This window comes from Anopheles darlingi, chromosome 2 (genome assembly GCF_943734745.1).
Source record: "Anopheles darlingi chromosome 2, idAnoDarlMG_H_01, whole genome shotgun sequence".
In the NCBI taxonomy this organism is placed as follows: Eukaryota; Metazoa; Arthropoda; class Insecta; order Diptera; family Culicidae; genus Anopheles; species Anopheles darlingi.
The window spans coordinates 30,738,471-30,757,792 of record NC_064874.1 but is presented as its reverse complement, the minus strand read 5'-3'; the positions used below and the strand labels follow the sequence as shown (position 1 = coordinate 30,757,792).

The 19,322-nt window shown below is 50.1% G+C and overlaps 1 protein-coding gene across 3 annotated transcripts in view; it reads right to left on the bottom strand.

Annotated features, from left to right (window-relative positions):
* The window catches only part of LOC125959751 (uncharacterized), a 36,775-nt gene extending 18,695 nt beyond the window's left edge, over positions 1–18,080 (bottom strand). For all 3 annotated transcript variants that reach the window (XM_049692671.1, XM_049692673.1, XM_049692674.1), the window contains exon 1: positions 17,665–18,080. In XM_049692671.1, coding sequence (XP_049548628.1) covers positions 17,665–17,716 — 52 coding nt within the window. In that variant the 5' untranslated portion in view covers positions 17,717–18,080. The remainder of the gene's footprint in view (positions 1–17,664) is intronic.
* Between the last annotated feature and the right edge of the window lie 1,242 nt (positions 18,081–19,322).

The following is a 19,322-nucleotide window of genomic DNA, read 5'->3' as shown; positions in this document are numbered from 1 at the left end:
AGCTTCATAGACAACCCGTGGAGGTTTTGCTTCGGTAAACTTGTCGGCGTGAAGAGCGCCTAGTAGAGCGAGTTTCCATCAATCGGTTCGCTTTTTGTGGAGGGAGGCATCAGGTCCTTAAGATGCTAGCTACTTCGCTACTTTGCGCCACAATACCACAGCAGCACGACCACTCGGAAAGGCTTTCGTTTGTGCAGCAGAGCAAACAACAAATCAAGTGCTTTTTTTGTGGAAAAGCCTCAACCAAGGGTTGGTGCCGCGAGTGCCTCCAGCGGTTTGGGGGTGCGACTAATTTTCATTTCTACCGACAAGGACTTTCGTAGGGATTCGTTTTTCCTCCGGAAAACACTCTCTCAATTTAGGCGCTACCTCCTCGCTGTGTAGTCACCATTGTTAGTAATACTTATTTCAGGCTTCCATTTGCTGACGATTGACGGAACTCGGTGATCGAGCCAAATTCTGGACGATTCGATTCCGAAAAGACAAACATTCGACGCCGATGGCCATGGTTGGTTTGCCGGTTTTGTAGCGGTCGAGAGTGGGGAAGTCAGGAAATGATCGAATGCGGTGCAGCCTCGAAAGGAACTGGCCACCGGTTTGCGAACGAGAGCTTCGTAAACACAATGTGAACACACGTTGAAAACTGATGACGCATTCCCGGTCTGGGTGGAGGGGGTCTTATTTACAACCATGAGACATACGAAGCAGACAGCTTCTCCGTTGTTGGACCGAATCGCATTCCACGGAGGAGGTAAAGTAGATGGGATTTCTGCAGCGTTGCAGTGAATGCAACAACTTCGGCAGCTCATGCGGCCATCGGGTTCACGAAACAAACAAGTTTCGACTCCTGTGGGAGCGAAAGAAGGAGAGGGTGAGAGGGAGCGAAGCCAACCGAAGGTTAGTCCTTTCCCCCGGTATTCGGTTTTGGCGAATGACCATCAAAGTGCCGGTGCAAACACGCTACAGCACGCCATGCAACGGCCTTCAGTATAGTGCAGACGTCGTACTGCTTCTCGAACTGAGGCCATTTGCATTGTTCAGCTGTTGGCGAATCGACAAGCGGTCGGCCTGCAGTGGCTGCATCCGCCTGCAATTGTGCCTGGCGAATTGTCGGGAAAAGTTTCGTTTCCATTTGTTCGGGAGGATGGGATGGGATGGGATGGTGGAAAAACTTTTCTCTAGACTCTAGAAAAGTATTGCTCTCCGGTGCCGTTGCAGTATTAGCTTCGCGGCTCCCCACCGGAAACCCTAGAGGAGTACTCAGTCACGGTAGCGGTGGTGGTGGATGGGCTACGGTGGCCAAAGTTTTTAATCATACAGGACCATTTGCATTTCATTTTGTGCCATTTTCGGTGGGGTGGCGAGCTCAAGTTCCAAATGAGCGGTTCGGGTGCATAGAGAACGCAGTTGCGGTGGGATTCTAATAAAGCGTTAGCAACGGAGTGAACAAAGTTGAGCATAAAATTTACAATTTCCTTTTCTTTCTGCCGAGCGTCGGAAATGACGCCCGGCACCGCATCATAGTTTTGTTTCGTTAGAATTTTCTAAATTAATAATTTCATGCCATGCATTATTAGCACCAGTTGTGCCCATGTGCAGATAGTTCTTTCCTTTATACTGATTGTATTTAGCTCATAAAGCACTAGCCACACACTCATTGTCAAGAGTTTGAAGATCCTTAATGAAAATGAGTCATAAAATTATTCCTAGATCATTTTAGAGATTAATTGTACCGTTGCTAAGTTGTTCATAAACTAGTTAATTCTATTTACAGGATGCACTATCTAGATAGGACCTATTGAAATGTTGAATAACTCCGCCATTTTTCAGCCGATTTTGGAAAACGAACTAGATTTATTTATTTTCTAATGATTTATAATTATATAATGACCGCCTCTTCAAATAGCCCCACAAAAAAATTCTGATGCCGCCAAATCTGGCGAACTAGGTGGCCACACATAAGCATGCACAATTTTCATAGTGGAAGAATTGTTCTTAATGTACTGCAATTTCAGTCCACCTTTTGGATGTAAATCGCTTCATTGAATAAAATGGCATAGATTGACCTTTCAGAAACTGGCTTACTTGTCCAAAACAACTCCAAAAAATAACGAATTTTCTTTACAAAACAAAATGACAAATCTTTATAATAAGAAAACAACCTTCAAACAGCAAATACTCCAAGAAGGGTAGGAAAAGAACCGTTGGAAAATAAAAGAAATATTAGCATCCAAAACTTTTTGAACTTAAAATTGAATTTAACATTTACCAAGCGAATAATAAAAAGGAGCTGAACAACTTGGCAAAAGAACAATTTCGTGTAGTTATGAATACACAGCTAGCATAAAGCACTCAGCAACAAAAAAAAATGCTCCTTCGCTCGGAACACCATTATCCGCCATTAGTCGGTTTCGTGCGCCAGCTGCCATGACAACATATTGAATGGCATCGACAATGAGCCATCAATTCGCTCTTCATCAATCATAATTACCCCATGTTATCATGGTCCTTCGCGTCAGGTGTGCATGATGCGTCTTAATCACAATCACTTTGCTATCGAGACGATGCTGGGACGCGTCATCTATGCTCTTGTTCCAAGCCGGTTGCTCATGTAATGCCGGCTTCCTTCCGATTCCGATTCCGCTAGCTCGTTAGAGATGATTCATAATTCCGGATTACACATTCCCGGAACGCCCATTTCATGCGCATCAAAGGCGTTTTATAGGATATCATCGACGAACAGAACAGCCTCCTCCTTCGAACGTCAACCCATCTCGATGATATGGCTGAAAAGTGTCCAACCGTACACCACGGTTGGACCGCTCTCCCCTCAATAGAACACTTGCCACTCAGCAGCCAAGGCGCCAAAAAGACCCTTCTCAAGCGATCGTTTCCCATTTCCGCTTTTACTTTTCCCTTCTCTCAAGGACACTCCCGGAAAGTGTTCCTTCTTCGTTCACCGTTTTCCCGCGCAAAGGCGACCAAAAACTGCCAATCATAATTCGGGATCCGAATCAGGCCTCTACAGGGACCTCAGCGATTAGTTTCTAGCCCTGGGGCTGCGAAAAGAGAGATTTTTCGCTACACATACACACACACACACGCACCGCTTACATCGGGACGCGCACCGCAGAAACATCCATTCATCCATCATCATCTCATCAGCATTTTATCAAAGAGCAGACCTCCAGATTTCCTTCGGTCGAATCACCTCGGGGGATGCAAAGACTTTCAAAAGCACAAACCGAGGCGCCATCGATGGAATGCTGCGTATCCTGCGTGCCCAGCAAACAAGCAATGGAGGGAAAAAATCCCTGAAAAGATGTTTAAAATCCCGTCCATCGACGGGAATCCATTTATTACTGTTTGACCGGGGCGGATGTGAGTGGGTGGGCTGGCGTGGGTGGCGTCCGATCGAACAAATCGAACGGCAATTGGATCAACCACACCGAGATTCGACCGAGGGGCAGCTGCCTGTGGCAACTGCCGTAACCGCAAATCGATCGGATCGAAAGCGATTAGTGACAAGCCGAGGTATCCTTCGTTCGGTTTCCTCGATTGTGTTGGGAACACAGCTCCGCGCTTGGTTTCGTTCTGCCTATGTCTCATCCCTCTGACAACACAGCAAAACGTTCCGTAATCTCGGCCAGCTCGTGGCAAGGTGGTGGCATTTCCTGTCGTTTATTAACTTGACCCATTTTGCTTGCTTCCGTCACTTTTTAGCTTTATCATCATGCCCAGATACAGATTGCTGTACGATTCGTTCCCGTCTTTGGTGGCCGCAACCTGCGGAGCCGCATTTTGCCTCGCCTGCGATTGCGAAAATCGAAAGAAATTATCTGAGGAGTACAGTACAGGGAAATGAAAGTAAAATGATCCTTCACCGTGCACATCACGGTCATGGCAAATTGCGGTGGCCGATGGCGTTCCCTTTTTCGCGTTGACGCGCTCAGCGGCTTGTAAGCACCAAGGTCACCACCGATCCTGTTCAATCAATCATGGCCAACGGGCGCTGAACGGAGTGGAGGTTACAGAGAAACGCGTGGATGTGTTGCTCGCCAAAAGCAGCTGAGCATCACTGGAGCCCAATAAGCTCATCGATCAATTGTTCGGTTGTTTACTTTCCTATCGCTTCTCCGCGATCCGATAAGCTTCGGCAATTAAGGGGTATCGTTGTTACCACGGTTGTCGCACGCCAAGTTTTCTCCAAGATTATCACAAATCCCGACGTAATCCCTTTTTAAGTGTCAATCTAGAACAGTTGGATCACATGAACTCGTGATATCCGTTCGGACAAACAGGGCAGCTTTGGTAACAGCCAACAACTTCCTATTCGATTGTTCTTCGCGGTCGCTCACGATGATACAATATTTCCTGTTTTGCCACCGAGGAACTGACGATGGCACAGAAAAGAGAAAGGACGCGGATGATGATGATGTGGTCAACCATGCCACCGTCATCAAGCCGCGTCAGGGTGATCGGAATCGGCCAACCTCTTTGACCTCCCGGCGTCCGTTTCACTTTTACCACTTTCATTGCATTCCTCTGCAAACTGCGCCCGGCTGCAACAAGGCATATCGCGTCAAGTCAATATTCAGTTGCGTGAGTAGATTGCACGGATTGCGCGTTTGGCGGCCAAAGACCGCGCCTACATATCGTGCGTAGCACACCCGACGAAAACGGATGTGCAATAAAGTAGCGGCCGTCGCTGCCGCACCGATTGTGTTTTGTCCGTGAGCTTTGTTGCCGTTGGAGATGGCAAGACCGATACGTACGTATCCGCTGGATGGCCTACGGTAACCATCGTTACCGTTGCTAATGGCATGCTCTGGTGTAACCGGGAGAGACAATTCTTACCAATTACATACTGCAGGTGCGGCAGGGTTGCAATGTGACAGCGTTATCGCTTTGGTTCATGGTAGCTAACCTCTTTGTTGGTGCTCTGACGGCACGCAGTCGAGGTCGTGGTCGTGCGATGCTGGAACAGTCGCAATTGTAGTCGACGCAATTCGACACACGCCGCCCAACTACATACCATGCGTAGTTGGGCAACGCTACCACCAGCTAGTGATGACCCTTAGGTCCCGGGTATAGGAGCGCCCAAGCTAAAACCCAAGCCAAGTGCCAACTCAAACAGAGGCGAGAGCAAAAGGTTTGTGGCCTTTCGCTCTATAGTGCCTCCGTGCCTGCTGCGGCGTGGTCATAACTCTTTCTCAAAATTCATCAGGACATTGCGTCAGGACAATTGGTGTCCATCTTTAGATTCGTCATTCCGCAGGGTTTAGGTCAAATGGGCATTAACCAACCGATGGGGATGCTTTAATTGCAAAAGCTACACTGAAACTCCAAGGCAAGGCACAGGTTGCGAGTTGGGAAATAAAAAACGGCCAAAAGTACTGCCGCCGTACGCTCCAAAAACGGCACATTTGGTCGCGTCGGATCGCGTCGGAACTGTCAAGCCGAGGACGAGGCGAGTAATTAATCAAATTAGCGTAGCACCAGCGCAGGGACGCAGATTGTGCGTACCGAAGACTCCCGGTATGAACCTTTCTCCAAACGAACTTTCTCCGTACGTCTCCGCTTAGGCAGACGATAAACAGACCCAACGCTCCGGTCTGCAGATCAGAAAGACCCTGGCCTGGCAAACAGTATTATAGGGACCGTTTTGCGGGGTAGCGGGAAGGGATTTTTTATTCTTCTCCTCGCCTTCCTGCTTACGAGCACCACCCTTCCACCGTGGTCCTTTGGTGCGTGGACTGTGACAGTAATTAAAAATTACCCAACCTCTACTCTGGGTTGACATTTGAAGAAAGACCTTCTCTCTGTGCTTGGTTGGGTACATCCGGACATCCCTACACCCAACCGATGGGTGGCTGAAATTACGGTGTACGGGACTGCTGAGGTTTGAATCTTTTTAGTGAAAATGACATAAAGTTACAACCGCAACCGATATCACCATACACCCAACACTTGTCACCCGCGTGTCTGATGTGTCCGTTCTAGCTCGTAGCGAAAGTTAATTGCGTCCGAAACGACCATACATGGCGCTCCATCAGCCAAACAGTAAGTTTCTTGTACGGGCGAGTCAGTGTCGAGTCGGTCACGCCCGAGGGGTCTCACTTTCAGGCGTCTCTAAAAGGAGCTGTTTATGTTGAAGCCCCAATCTTATCTGACATGGGATGCAAACGACGTCGGTCGGTCGGACGGTGGTCTCTGATGTGCGGCAGGAGGCATGCCATGATGTGCCATTAAAGCCAATCTACACAAGTTGCGTAACGGTTGGCCCGAGGATGAAAAGTGAGTCTGGACGAGACAACGCGTCTTCAAAAACGTAACACTGCCGTTTGATGGTCTCAGTTATAGTCACAATCTACCTTTGCCGTTTGTCATGTAACGAGCACGTAAACATATCCGAAATTAAGGCAACCACTTCCCGGTGCTCTATATGCAAGCGGATATGGCAACAGTCCCCGCGCGAATAGGGGAAGAATGAGCTAATAAGTCTGCGTCTCGGAAATGGTGTACTCGCCGAAAAACGGAAACTCAAATTTGTTTCGTAACCCACTTTTTTTTTTGGCCAGAAACTAACACAAGCTAACGATGCACCTCCGCCAACCGTACCGGGAGTTGAGGAATGAGTTGTTAACGAGCTCCGAATGGTCAAACCGGCCACACTGTATTGCAGCACATCATAATCACAGCGCTATCGGGAGTAGCCTCACCCCCCCCCCCTCCGCCCCCTTTTTGGTCTTCGGAAGCCGGCCCCGTTGGGTGGTTGAAGAGGATCACAATTTGAATGGCCACAGCACCACACAGCAGTAGCCGTAGATGCTCATGACCATGCAGACGTGTGCGGCTGTTGTGTGCAGAGTCTCGGCGTTCCCGTTATCCGGTGGTCCAGTTTGGACATGCCGAGTACACGTTACTTAACGGTAAACTTATGCTTCAACGAGACGGTCTCGGCCACAGCATCCAGACACATTGCTGCGCAGCGACGTGCAAGAGGAAGGGCGAGAAGGGAGTTACCGACATTTCCGCTCTGCTATTGCCCGAAGGTTCTCGCAAGATGCACAACAAGGAAGCTGGATTGCGGAGAACTTCTACATTAGAACGGCAATCTCTAGCAGCCACCGGCCGGCCAGCCATCACCATTGGGAATTCTGTACCCGGACCACCGTTAGACACCTTTCTTGTTTCTTGTGCGGCTGGCAGTTAGGGTTTCCGGTCGCACGGAGAATACGGACCGTCCGTCCGGTAGGTCGCTAATAAATTCAATCAATATTATTACCACACCAAACCTAACTACCGGTGTATGTGCAGCTGGACTTTCGAGGCAGGATTTGTGGTAGGAGAAGGCACAAAGGAAGCTACTGGTCACTTCGATACATACAAACCAGCCACAAAGCCCCGCACATACGGTCTATCGTGTACCTTCCGGCTATCGTAGAAGTTTCACTTCTGACGTACTGCAAATTTCTGAACTCCTGAACTGTAGAAGTAAATGAACTGACTGCACGGACTGCACGGACTGCACGGTTTCTCAACAGTCCAGCCAAGCTCGAGGAGAGTTATTAGTTCTTGCATATTTAAATGATGATGAATTGCTCTCGGTTCTCGGTTCGTAGCTGGTTCGTTACTGCACCAACATCAAAGGTACAGTATCCCGGGGCAGGAGAAACTTCTGGATGATAATGATAGGACTCCTTTCGTAGCTGGCGCCGACGGCTTGCCAATGGGCATTGCAACACTTCATCTGTTTTTGCATATCAAATTACCGCCCGGATTACCGACTAATGCCCGGCCTCTGTTGTGTACGCTCCGTCGGAACGTCGTTCCCATTAAGTTACGAACCGGTAGCATACAGGCATCAGTTTCCATCAGCAGCGTGTTTACCTTCGCCCGGAGAAGGATAAATATTTATCCACCTTCCACCCGGGGGAGGGTTGCGCTGTTTAAAGGATTGAAGACAGTCACAGCCAGACGACGAAGGGTTAACAAAACGCACCGGAGCGACGGTAAGAACTTACCGAGATTGTTTTCCAGTTTGCGGTTGAACTAAGAGACATCGAAGACAATGACAGTCTGGTCGGGTTGGTAGAGCTACTTGAGCTACTGCGTGCAAAATGGCTTTAATGCCTTCATATCAGCCAGCGGTCTTCTGCAGCTCGTTGAAAGGCAAACCAAACAGCAAACATAATCAATCTCCCATATGAAGCAGGTGTGACGTTCGCTTTGTGTGCAGGCGGGGGGGGGGGGGGGGGCACACATATACCTTGTGGCCAGCGCAGCCGAGGAGGAATGCTAATTCAAAACCTCTGACACGGTGAGCTAGTGTTCAGGTGGGTCCGCCGGGATAACGTAACCATAGCCACAGCATACAGTAGACCACAAATCGACAGCAATGGCTGATGATGCGCGGTATGCCGACATCTTTTACCTTTATCCTATCCATTGAGCCGGTAAATCAGTTACCCAAGCGATGGTTGGTAGCTCTTTTGTTGACTTGAAGGTAATTACTGGCCAGCAGAAAGAAACCCGATTTTCCTTGGCCCTCTGAAGTGGGGTCACTTATTGGCGTACGTATCCCGTCGAGATCACTATCACCAGACTCAAGCAGCGAGCACCGAAGGGGCCATTTTGTGACCCTTTTTTCCATGATTTATTTGCAAACATTCATATGGCGAGAATGGATGGCAGAAAAGCATTACCACACACAGCACATACACGCCCGATGGCGGTTTCGCTTTCTAAGACGGATTTATGACCGGTACGCTCGAACTAATGGACATCCATGGAGCCTGCTTGCCATTGGAAAGAAAACCGCATTAACCTCCGTGTAGAACCACTGGAAATCGGCTCAAAGCGACTGATGGCGAAATCCATTCCCCCAAAGCCGTCCACCAAATGGTCAATTACTTGTTTTCTATTTTCTATCGGACGGTTCGTGTCGTCTGCTTTTTAGACCACCGAACCACCAGTCTCACCAGCACCAAATGAGCGATTAGTGTGGCCTTGCGGAACCAAAATATCGAAAAAGAGAAACCATTTATTGAACGTTGGGCGTTGGGTGCGGCAGGCGAGGCGAGTAGGGGCCGCGGGTCGCTTTTCCATCATGATAAATTTTCCGCATTCCAACTTTCGGACACGTTTTCAATCGATCTGCCATCCCTCGGATCACTCCCTAGATCAACAAGCCATAAAATAGCAATAGAGAGAAAGAGAGTGTGCACTCACAGCACACTGGAGAGGCGATTGGGTGTCAAGTGTCATATCATTCGCATTCGATACGGCACAGCTGTCACGTGGCACGAGCTCGTGACGAGGGATTGGGACCCCCGCAACAACAGCAACAACAAAAAAGGCTCGTAGAAAAACAACCACACTATCAATGGGAAATCGGGTAGTTTACACAGACCGATCGACGGCCGGTCTTCTCGCCTTGAAAGCCGATTCCTTCCGTGACAGGCAATTAGCTTCCATTGTAGGCATTGTTGCGGGTGCGTGCGCCAGGACCAGAAGGAAAGCCAGGCGGTCAACGGTGGTGGCGGTCAAGTGTAGTTTTTATTGCCGCACACAAGTGTTCATCCTCTTCCCAACCTCTCGCTTGGATTTGGACGAACCAGTACAAAGCACGAAACAAATCGGACTTTTTTTACAGGCGGTTGGTTACAGTTTTGGGCACAACGCGCGCCATAGCGATTGGCCGGTGGTACCCGTTTGACACTCTCGCCACTGCTGCCGTTTGATTTCGCTTTTTCGGTGATTGATCGCTATTTCCATGCTACCTTCCCCGTGTTGGCGTAACACCAACACCGTTTGACCGTGAAAGGGGTTCGCCCGTTTAATGGCTCTACACCTGTCAAAACAGCCAATCCGCAGCACGAGGGGGGGGAAGCCCTGAACCCCCTCCCGCCGGTAGCCGATGAATACGGATGAATCTGTCATCCATCAACCGCGCCGCCGGCCGGTGATTCCTTTCGGTTGTAAATTAAACTTCACGTCCAATGCTTTATTATGACCATGCGTGGTGCGAGGGACCCCGAAAAGCTTGAACGAAATGATCTGCAACGGCAAACGGGGATTCGCTTGCACGGGGTTTTGCGACGAATTCGCACGAATTAATGATCGCCGGTGATGATTCGGTCAATCCGCCGGGCGAACATTCACTTTCTGTCAACAATGCGGCCCGTACACAGGTGAGCAGGTGACCGCGTTTCGGTTGTCGGCAGACGGTGGACGGCTGCAAGCCGCAAACCCAAAGCCGCAGGCCCCAAAGCACCGTAACCTAATTTGGTTGGGTGCCTCTGTTGGGGCCACGAAAATCCTTCCATCCACTTCCCTGGTAAGCGCCCCTGCTAAGTATTCCAACAAAAATCGAACTGTATCGATACCACGCACACCCGTTAGGCAACGATACAGCAGCAGCAGCAGCATCATTAGGGGCTCTATAATGCCCACACCCGGGCACTAGCGCGAGCCAGACCGAGGCAGAGGAAAAGAGTTGTCCATCGTAATTGCACCAGCTAACGTTCACTATCCGCCGTGCCTGGCACGCACTGCGCTCGAATGGTCGGCACTCGTTAAGATAATTGCAGAATATCAACAGCGGGAGCGGCTGGAAAACCAGTTCGCTCGAGGAGTTTGCGATGGATGGATTATCATTTTTTTTTATAAAATCCTCGCTTCATCGCGATCGAATCGGATCGGTCGATGTAATTAGGTAGGACTCGTCAAAGTCTCACCTGATAGTAGCTGAGTTTGAATGTTCAAGGTGAGCTACAGGATACACGATACACTCAAACCGATACAAAGTGATTTAACAAAGTGCGTTTGCATCCGGATTGATTGAGCGCTTCCACTGGCTTGGAGTAATAAGCTGGTAACACGGTACCAGCACGGTCTAACCGATACATGCTGTATTACATCCTGAGACGTGTTGCGTGTAGTTCAACAAACCTGCAGCAATTCCGCGAACATGCGCGACTCTCTGAACCATCTCAACACCAGAAGACATACGACACGAACTACGGGAAAGCTCCCCGCACATGGCAGAACGTGGATAAACCGGATTCCCCGTGGCATAACCTCGCATCTAGCCACCGTATCGTACGGTGCACCGTCGTGGATTACTCAAGCGTCCCACCGTCCCACCGGCTGGGCGGATTATGCGTCCAAGCGGTTTTCCCTCTCGGGTATCAACCCCCGGGTTGCACCGTTATACAGGCGGACAAGTGAAGCGTTTCGCTTTAGACCCGAACCGTAGGATAAACTTCGAATGCCAAGAGCCGAGCACCGGTGAAGTAGAGATTACACCAAACGAAGAGATGAGGTTAAGGTGCTCGTTCCTGTTCGCTCGAAAGGGGGATCGAAATCGAAAGCTGTTTATGCAAAACGAGATTCAACTCCGACTTACGACCACAACGACGACGACGACGTGAGGTGGCGGGGGAGCGTTATGACTTTCACATTTCATGCTCGCACCTCAGCTGCATCCGGTGACCCGTTTATAGCATGCATGCATCCGGAGTCCGGCGTGGTCCCGACCGTGTGGTCGTCGTTTCTCGCCACGGGAAGGGAGTTCGTATGCTCTGCAGACAAGTGTCAGTGTGCTGTAGCTACGCAATATGGAACTGCACAACGGAGACAATAGATCACAATGAACCTTCGGATACTCGTAACCCTCACAGATGAGATGTGCAGAGCCGTGTGTGATGGTCGTGCCCGCCGCTTCCTTCGCCGCTGCTGCGTGCTACACGAAGGCCTTTCGCTCTCGAGTGTGATCTATTGTTTTTCACTTTGTCGTCAAGGTTCCCGTCCTTCTATCGTCCAACTGCCTCTCCTGTAGCGCTCGCGGCAGCATTTTCCCCCGTTTTCACAGCTCGGGCGCTCGGTGGTGATCCAATTAAAACCCTATTAAGCTACCCGGGGAGGTTGAATCGGATTCGGAAAACGCGAAGGAAACGCGTACAAAACAGCCCGTGTGATTCGGCGCAGACACGCAACCTTCCAACGATGACCTACGCGGTACGCGAGGGAGGGAGGGAGGGTGGGAGTTGATGGCTGCATCAGCTGCTGAGCTTGCCATAGCTCAAGTTCAGCGTGATGTTGGTGTTCCAAAATCAGGCACCGACCGTCGGAGGTCTCGGTCATGGAAGTGCTCGAAAATTGGATTGTGAATCCGTGAGTCAGCTGATCGGTGTCGGCGTGGCGTGGATGACTGACGTTCGATCGAGCGTCTCTCGCGATCGTGCCTCATCGTACACTGCAACAATTTCAATCCAGTCCAATTGGGCTTAAGATTGGAAGCATTAGACCTGCGATCGTACCGCTACCGTTTGTTCGGAGCGGCCAACACAGTTTCCGATGGATCGTGATTTGATCTTCCACTTTTCCTATTATGCGTCTGCGGACGCGGCGGCGCTCGTACCAGACCGGCTCACTGTCATGGTCACGGAGGTTTTTGGGAGGTTTTTCGTTCCGCTAGCCGGAGGACTTTCCAAATGAAGTTTTCACTTAACCCACTATTGTTACCACTATTGGAACAAGATGTCTGGATTCTTGGCCGTTGGGTGTTTGGGGACCATACCAATGTGATCGTGTCATGAAGTGCCCTAAATTCTGCAACCGGGGAACCGAATTGTTTGGCACTTTCGACAGCCATTACCAGATGGACATACCGATCTCGCAATGCCCCTTCGGATCGGATCGGATCGGGGCGAAATACTGTGGCCTACAAAAAAAGTGAATGTCGTTGCTTTCATAAGCGTCAGCCCAATTTTCTGATTGTAAAATGATAAAAAGAACCATCCGGGAAGCTGGTGGGCTGATGAAATTATACTTTCGAATGAAACCACGATCGCGAAAGGGCTCGAAAGGGCTAGGGCACCTGCGTACTTTAGCAAAGTGATTGTACTGGAAGAAATGCTTCTTAGACACCAGCCCCTCCCTTTGCCCTACTTGTGGCTCCCTTTTCATTAAGGTGGCTGCGGAAGTAGTCCAACCACGGCTGCAAGAACCGAAGGGCAGGTTGCGGCATTCCGTTTTCCCGGCAGGTAGGGCGCGAATCGATCGATCAACGATCTCCTCGCAAGTGAAAGGTGAAGGCACTCACCTTGAAGGCCAACAAACTGCATCAAACCAACACAACACAAGCCACTCTGGCTCGGTGTGGCTCTGGCCAAGAAACTGGGCCATCACTTTCATTGCCCCGGACGGTGACAGCGGTGCGATGAGCGCGGCCTGCGCCGACGTCGGCCGCACGCCACTTTCATTTACGCCTCGCGAATTAACGGAAGATGGGCGGTGGCATGGTCCGGTCCGGTGGTTATATCCACCGGGGTTTTGTGACCAGATCGCGCAACACTATCGCACCGTATCATCGGCGAGCACCGCCGTGGAAAATGGTATGGTTTGGAGGAAAGTACCGAAGGTAGGAGGAGGAGGGAAGTGCATTGAATCATTTTTGTTTTCCCTTTTTTTTTTTCGACTTCAACGCATCAACCCATTCCAACATGCACCAAACGGTGGCATGCGCGTGGTTTTGCCATTTGCAAATTGCTAAAGTTGTGCTTCCCTTCAACCAATGATACTCACATCGGTTTCATTGCGCGATTCCGACATACACGTGGTGCATCTGGGCATTAGCTGGAGGTGGTAAGAGGGCTATGTGGGCTGCGAGAAGAGACTATTCATCTGATGCCTGTTGGTGGGATCGCGCTCCGCTGCACCGTTTGGTCATGAAGGTATAACAACCAACCCAACAGCTGAAGGTCTTCGATTATTAGCAAGCTTCGGTTTGATGTGTGCGCATGTTGATGCGTTACGTTTATGCGGCATAAGCGGTATACTACTGCGGGAAGCCCAGTAGTAGTACACGCACACCACGCACACCTGCCACGGTGTTGGTACTGCGGGTCTACGGACCATATACTAGTGCAGCACCAAACAGAGAAGGTCTACTAAGGCCCTACTGGTGTGCGCCTCAGATAATGGTCCGAATCGTTTGCCATTGCGAATCGCAACTTCGACTCCTAGTCTCGACTCGTAATGGAGTAGCACCGATTAGATGCAACCGCTAATTTCGGGGAACCGGCAACCGGTCGCTGTCACCGAAGGGATGGTGACACTGTGACCACCATCACCGCGAACCCTGAACCCTCTAACCCTCGGTGGGTACGCTAATGAGCTCGATGATGAGAAATGTCCCCATCTCTCGGCTCGGTCTAGCAGCAGCAGAAGGTCTACCGCGAATCGCATTTGCTTCCACCTGACCGTCGCACCAGATCGGAAGCACCCATCTGTGACGGAGTGCCTCGAGCTCGAGTTCGGCCCCGGACCGAACCGGACGTCATAAACGGCAAGCCGTTCGGTCAGGGATCGATTTTCGTCGATTAGGCGATTGGACAAATGTAGCCCAATGCGATGCGGTCGTCAGGCCTTTTGCAGAGAGCCAGCAGTGTCCTTCGCAATCACCAGTCTCCTGTCACCTCCACAGCGTTGTCACCGCTGGTCGAATAGGTTACCCTCCTGGCTGGCTTTGTTTCTATTTCCGCGCGCAGCTTAACAACACAAATGAATGTAAATCTAATATAATCGATTTTCGAACTTGCAAAGTCTCACCACCCAATCGCCATTGCGCCATCACCATCGTCACCGTCCCCGGCGAGCCCAGCTAGCCAGAGTCGTAAAAGTCGTAATTTATGCGTTTTCTGCTCGATTGAATGTCGAGTTCGAAACCGAAAGCCTGGGAAAGTCATTGGACCGACGCACGTATGTGTATGGCAGGGTGTATGTGTGTGTGTGTGTGTGTGTTGGGGGGTTTTTACAATGTTTTCCAGCACCATCAGGTAGCTGAAGCTGAAGCTGAAGTTACCATCGGGTTACAGTGTTTGTCTATCGTGAATGTGCCCGGATACTAAGCGCCTCGACTCGAAGCGTATCTACCCGATTCCGTATCGAGATCGATCGAATCCGTGCCGAAGGCGAGAGTTGCCGGGAGTTGTTGTAATGAAAATGTTATTTTATGGATTGTGCCAACAAAGCACGGTCGGTCGGTCGGTCGGTGGACCGGGGAATGGACCAGAAAGGATCGAGTCAGGGATCTATTGCAACAATGCCTAGGTGAGTCCGCCCAGCAAGGACGAATCCATATTAGAACACCCGGGCGGATGAGCAGTATACTACACCTGCCTTCAGCACCGGCCTCCATTTAATGGCTATGCAAATACGGAGTACATAGCCTTTCCGCTCCGTTGGCAGCCATTGAGTGAGCCATCCGAGAATGGGGGGGGGGGGGGGGGGGCCCGTGATGGCAAAAGGAGATCTAAGGTGAATTGAGGGGCCAATAAAAGTCTATTCCGATCGTTTCTCGGTTGAATCGGATTAAAGCACCGGCAGCTTACCGGCCGGGCATGTAATCAAACTGCGTCCCGTAAACGGCCTGGTTCGTCTTATCTACCGTCACCGAATGTGTTCCCGGCAGATTTTGTACCAGTTTCTGTGAGGAGCTACAGAGAAACCATTTTATGGGGCTCCACCGCTCCGATGAGAAGCGCTTTAATGTCCTTCGATAGCTTCGCAGTCGAAGCCACGTTGAGCGCCCAAGCACCTTCAGTATTGCTTCAGCTTTTGGCCAACGCGCCTAAGCCGTCGTTCAATCATGCGTTATTCACCACAAACTGCACGAAGCGATACACCATCGATAGCATAGAGAGAGAGAGAGAGAGCTGGAAGTGAGGGACGCGAGGCGAGTTAAACTACCGGCAATCGGCGTCGGCTTAGCGAGGCGTGCTACCGGCTACCGACTGGGAAGGGCAGCGGCCATCAGCGGCAAAGTTGCAGTTGCAAATTGCATCAATTGTGGCTCACCTCTAGGAGCTTAACTTGCTGGGCCGGGGTTGCGTGTACTTGAAGGTTCAACAGCAGCAGAGGAGGAGTGTGTGTGTTGGAATGAAGTCGTCAGAACAGTGTATCGGAGCATGTGGGAAGACCACTTGTAAGACCACCCAAATACTTGATGAGATCAGATCAGATCGCGAAATCAGATATTCATATGAGTTCAATTGGTTTGAGTGTGTAGAAGATGATAAGGTCAAAGTACGAACGCAAGTGCTATCTGTTATGTGCATTCAAGTCCCATCTAATGGGCTTCTTGGGCGAAAATGACCAACACAAGCAGAGTAGAGTGCGTACAGGTAGCATTTGCATACACTTATGTGTTAGAAACGGCAATGATACCTGTGATATGTGATATAAACCTGAAGGAAGAGAAGTGTGCTGCATTCGAGGCTGAGGTAGTCCAGCTTCACAGCCTTTGTAACGAACTAATGACTGTATTCTCGACATAGTAACTCAGTAAATTACTAAATTAAGGGGAATGCCCTTGCAGCGCATTTCATCTAGCGCATTTCATTAACTTCCATTAGTTATCCTTAGACATGTAGAGTACAACTACACTCCATATCTTCTTTTACATGTCTACAGGAAAACGGGGAGCAGAGAATTTAAATGTACTTTCCAATCTGGACAAGAAGCTTGACAACCACATTGCGAGTACTCTTGCCACTGCTCATCGTCTGCAAATGGCATTTCGTGGCGCAAAAGGGTCACGCCATCCCCGTAGAGTAGCTGATGATCAACTGACTGGTGTCGCCGTGCGATACCCTCGTCATCATCATCACCATCATCATCATCAAGCTCCAAAGATTCCCACCGTTTCGCTTTCCGTAACGAAAGTCTGATGCAGATGAAGTGCAGCGTAAGTGAGCGAGTGTGAAATGACACGCAAACACACCATCTCGTGCCCGAAAACAATGATGATGTGCTGCTGCTGCCCCTAGGATAGGATGGAGGATGCTAGGCGAGTGCTGGCGGTGCCGTTACCGGGTGCTTGGGTGCGAGATTACATTTTGCATAGAAAGCATATACGTTAAGCGACAACAAAGTGCCAGAGTGCAACGCGAAAGTGAAATGGGCGGTCGGGTGCAATGGACGATTGTCAGATCTCCAGTAAGCCAGGGAACGTTGTAAGAACCAGCATGCGTGCGTGTGTGTGTTTGGAAGTGAGCAAGCGGATTAGGTTAGTGCAAAAGCATCAAAGCGGGGAAAGCGTTGGACAAGGAACAAAAAATCTTTTCTCCGTATTTTTTGTTAGTGAACGAACGGTGAAAGGCATTTTCTTCCCCAAAACCCAGCATCGTGATGGTTTCATCTATTCTGAGGCGCTCGTTCTCGTTGCCGCTTTAGGGACGGCCAATGGCTCTACGCAATTTTTCCACGCAGCACACGAACACACACTCACACATGTGAGAATTCACCATCACCAGGGATTCGGAAAAACCGAGAAAAAAAAGAGTGTAATAGAAAAGGGTATAGGGGACTAAGGGACCAAAACCAGGCGCTCCTGTGATGTTGAACCGTGTGCCAGCTCACTGAAGAACGTTGCAATAGGATTTGTAACCGAAAGCGACCACCATTCGACGGTCCGTCGATCCTATTGGGAAGCAACAACAACAGCAACAACAACAACAACAACAACAGCAGCAGTACGGCGATGGAAGGAGTATGTAGCATTCTCATCACCAGCAACAACCAGCGGGAAAAAACCGGGTACGAGAAAAGCACGCCATAGTGGAAATGATGAAAAGAAAAAGGATGTTTACTCACACAGAAAGCAGAACGCGAACAGCGCAAAGTTGAGCACTCGGAAGCCATTCATCTTGTTGCTGCCGGTGGTCCCCCTGTGTGTACTGCCGTTTTTCCAGTGAATTTCCCGAAGCTTTCCACTGCCACTGCCGCAACGTTCGTTAGCGGACCGTACTGTTCGGCGCTGATGAAATGTGAAGCTCAGCACATCAGCACTGTCGCCGTCGAGTTTTCCCCCAATTCGAGCTACCGGTGTCGGTCGGTGAGCAGGCGAACGGAACGGAACGGAACACAACACAACACAGGGCACGTTTGAAGTTTCGGTTATCCGGTTTTCCGATGCACTGGAGCCTATGGTTCACGCACGTTCTCGCACACGAACACACACACACACTTACATACAAGCACTCACACGGTCTGAATTGGACCGCTAAGGATTTGCACTAAAAGGAAGAAAACGGATATAAGAATAGGAGATGATTTTTTTGTTGGGGCAGATGGACACGAGCACACCGAGCTGCCGTAAAGCCAATTACGCCTCGTCGTGTCCGCAGACCCGCGTGTATCCGGGCACACACACGCACCCCACACGCACAACTCAAGAGCAGTCAGAGTGATCTACGATCAGCCGCCAGAACACCGGTTGCTAGAGACTATAATCCTCGCCTACTGACGCACAACGCGATGACACACATTTTCACTGCTTGCTTGCTTTATCGTTCACTCTGTGACCACAAAAAAACACCGAACCAGCCCCGGGAACAATTCGAAAACAAAAAAAAGCACCGAAGGAACAAATAGACAACAACCGTTCGTGGGGCCGATGAATCGAAAATCAATTCCTCGCGGAAGTACCGGGCCCATGGTTTATGGTTCGGTTGCAGGAGGAACAAATTTGCATTTGGAATGTCGCGCAAAACATCTCTTCCTCGCCAGCTCCCGCTGAAGCTTCGACCGTCCCTTTGGTTGTCTTCGCGGAGAGGGCGGTTTTTGGGGCTTTTCACTTTTCGCACCTTCACCGAGCTCAGCTCCCGGTCCTTTCCGTTCGGCTTTACTGGCTGCTGGTTGGAATCTGCAAATGAATAGAAAAGGAATAATTAATTCGGGAAGCTAAGAAGGGTGCTGTACGGTGGCATCTTATGAATAATCAAATTAACTGGAAAGAAATGGAGAGTTGAATCGTTACCGCCAGCTCATCCACGGTCTGTTTACTGGAGCAGAACTGCTGTGAACAAACGGTCGGGAGTTTGAGCGAAAGTTGAAGAAGAAATTGCTCGAAAGCCCAACGTCACCTGATCGATCGATCCGTTGCGATCCGATCCGTTCGAGGCATTACGCACGACTGTGCGGCCGCCTGTCCGGACGGATTACTCAATGGTCGAACTCGGTGAGCAACGGGAAACCGGCATTCCTCACCGGTATGGTCGTCCGGGAGTTCATCGTCTCGTAGCAACCCGATGAAGTGTCACATCAGCACGAACCTCGAAGATCCGGCTTTTACCGGACAATCATCGTAGTACGTCCGGTGCGCGGGTTGAAAGATGCAATCAACCGGTCAAACCGGTGGACGTTCGAGATGCACTCCACTAGCGGTTGCGGTGCGCACACCCGATGCCCGGGAGTTTTTCATCGTTTTCTTCCCAAAAAAAAAAACGCTCCTTCCTCTGTCCTCTGTACAT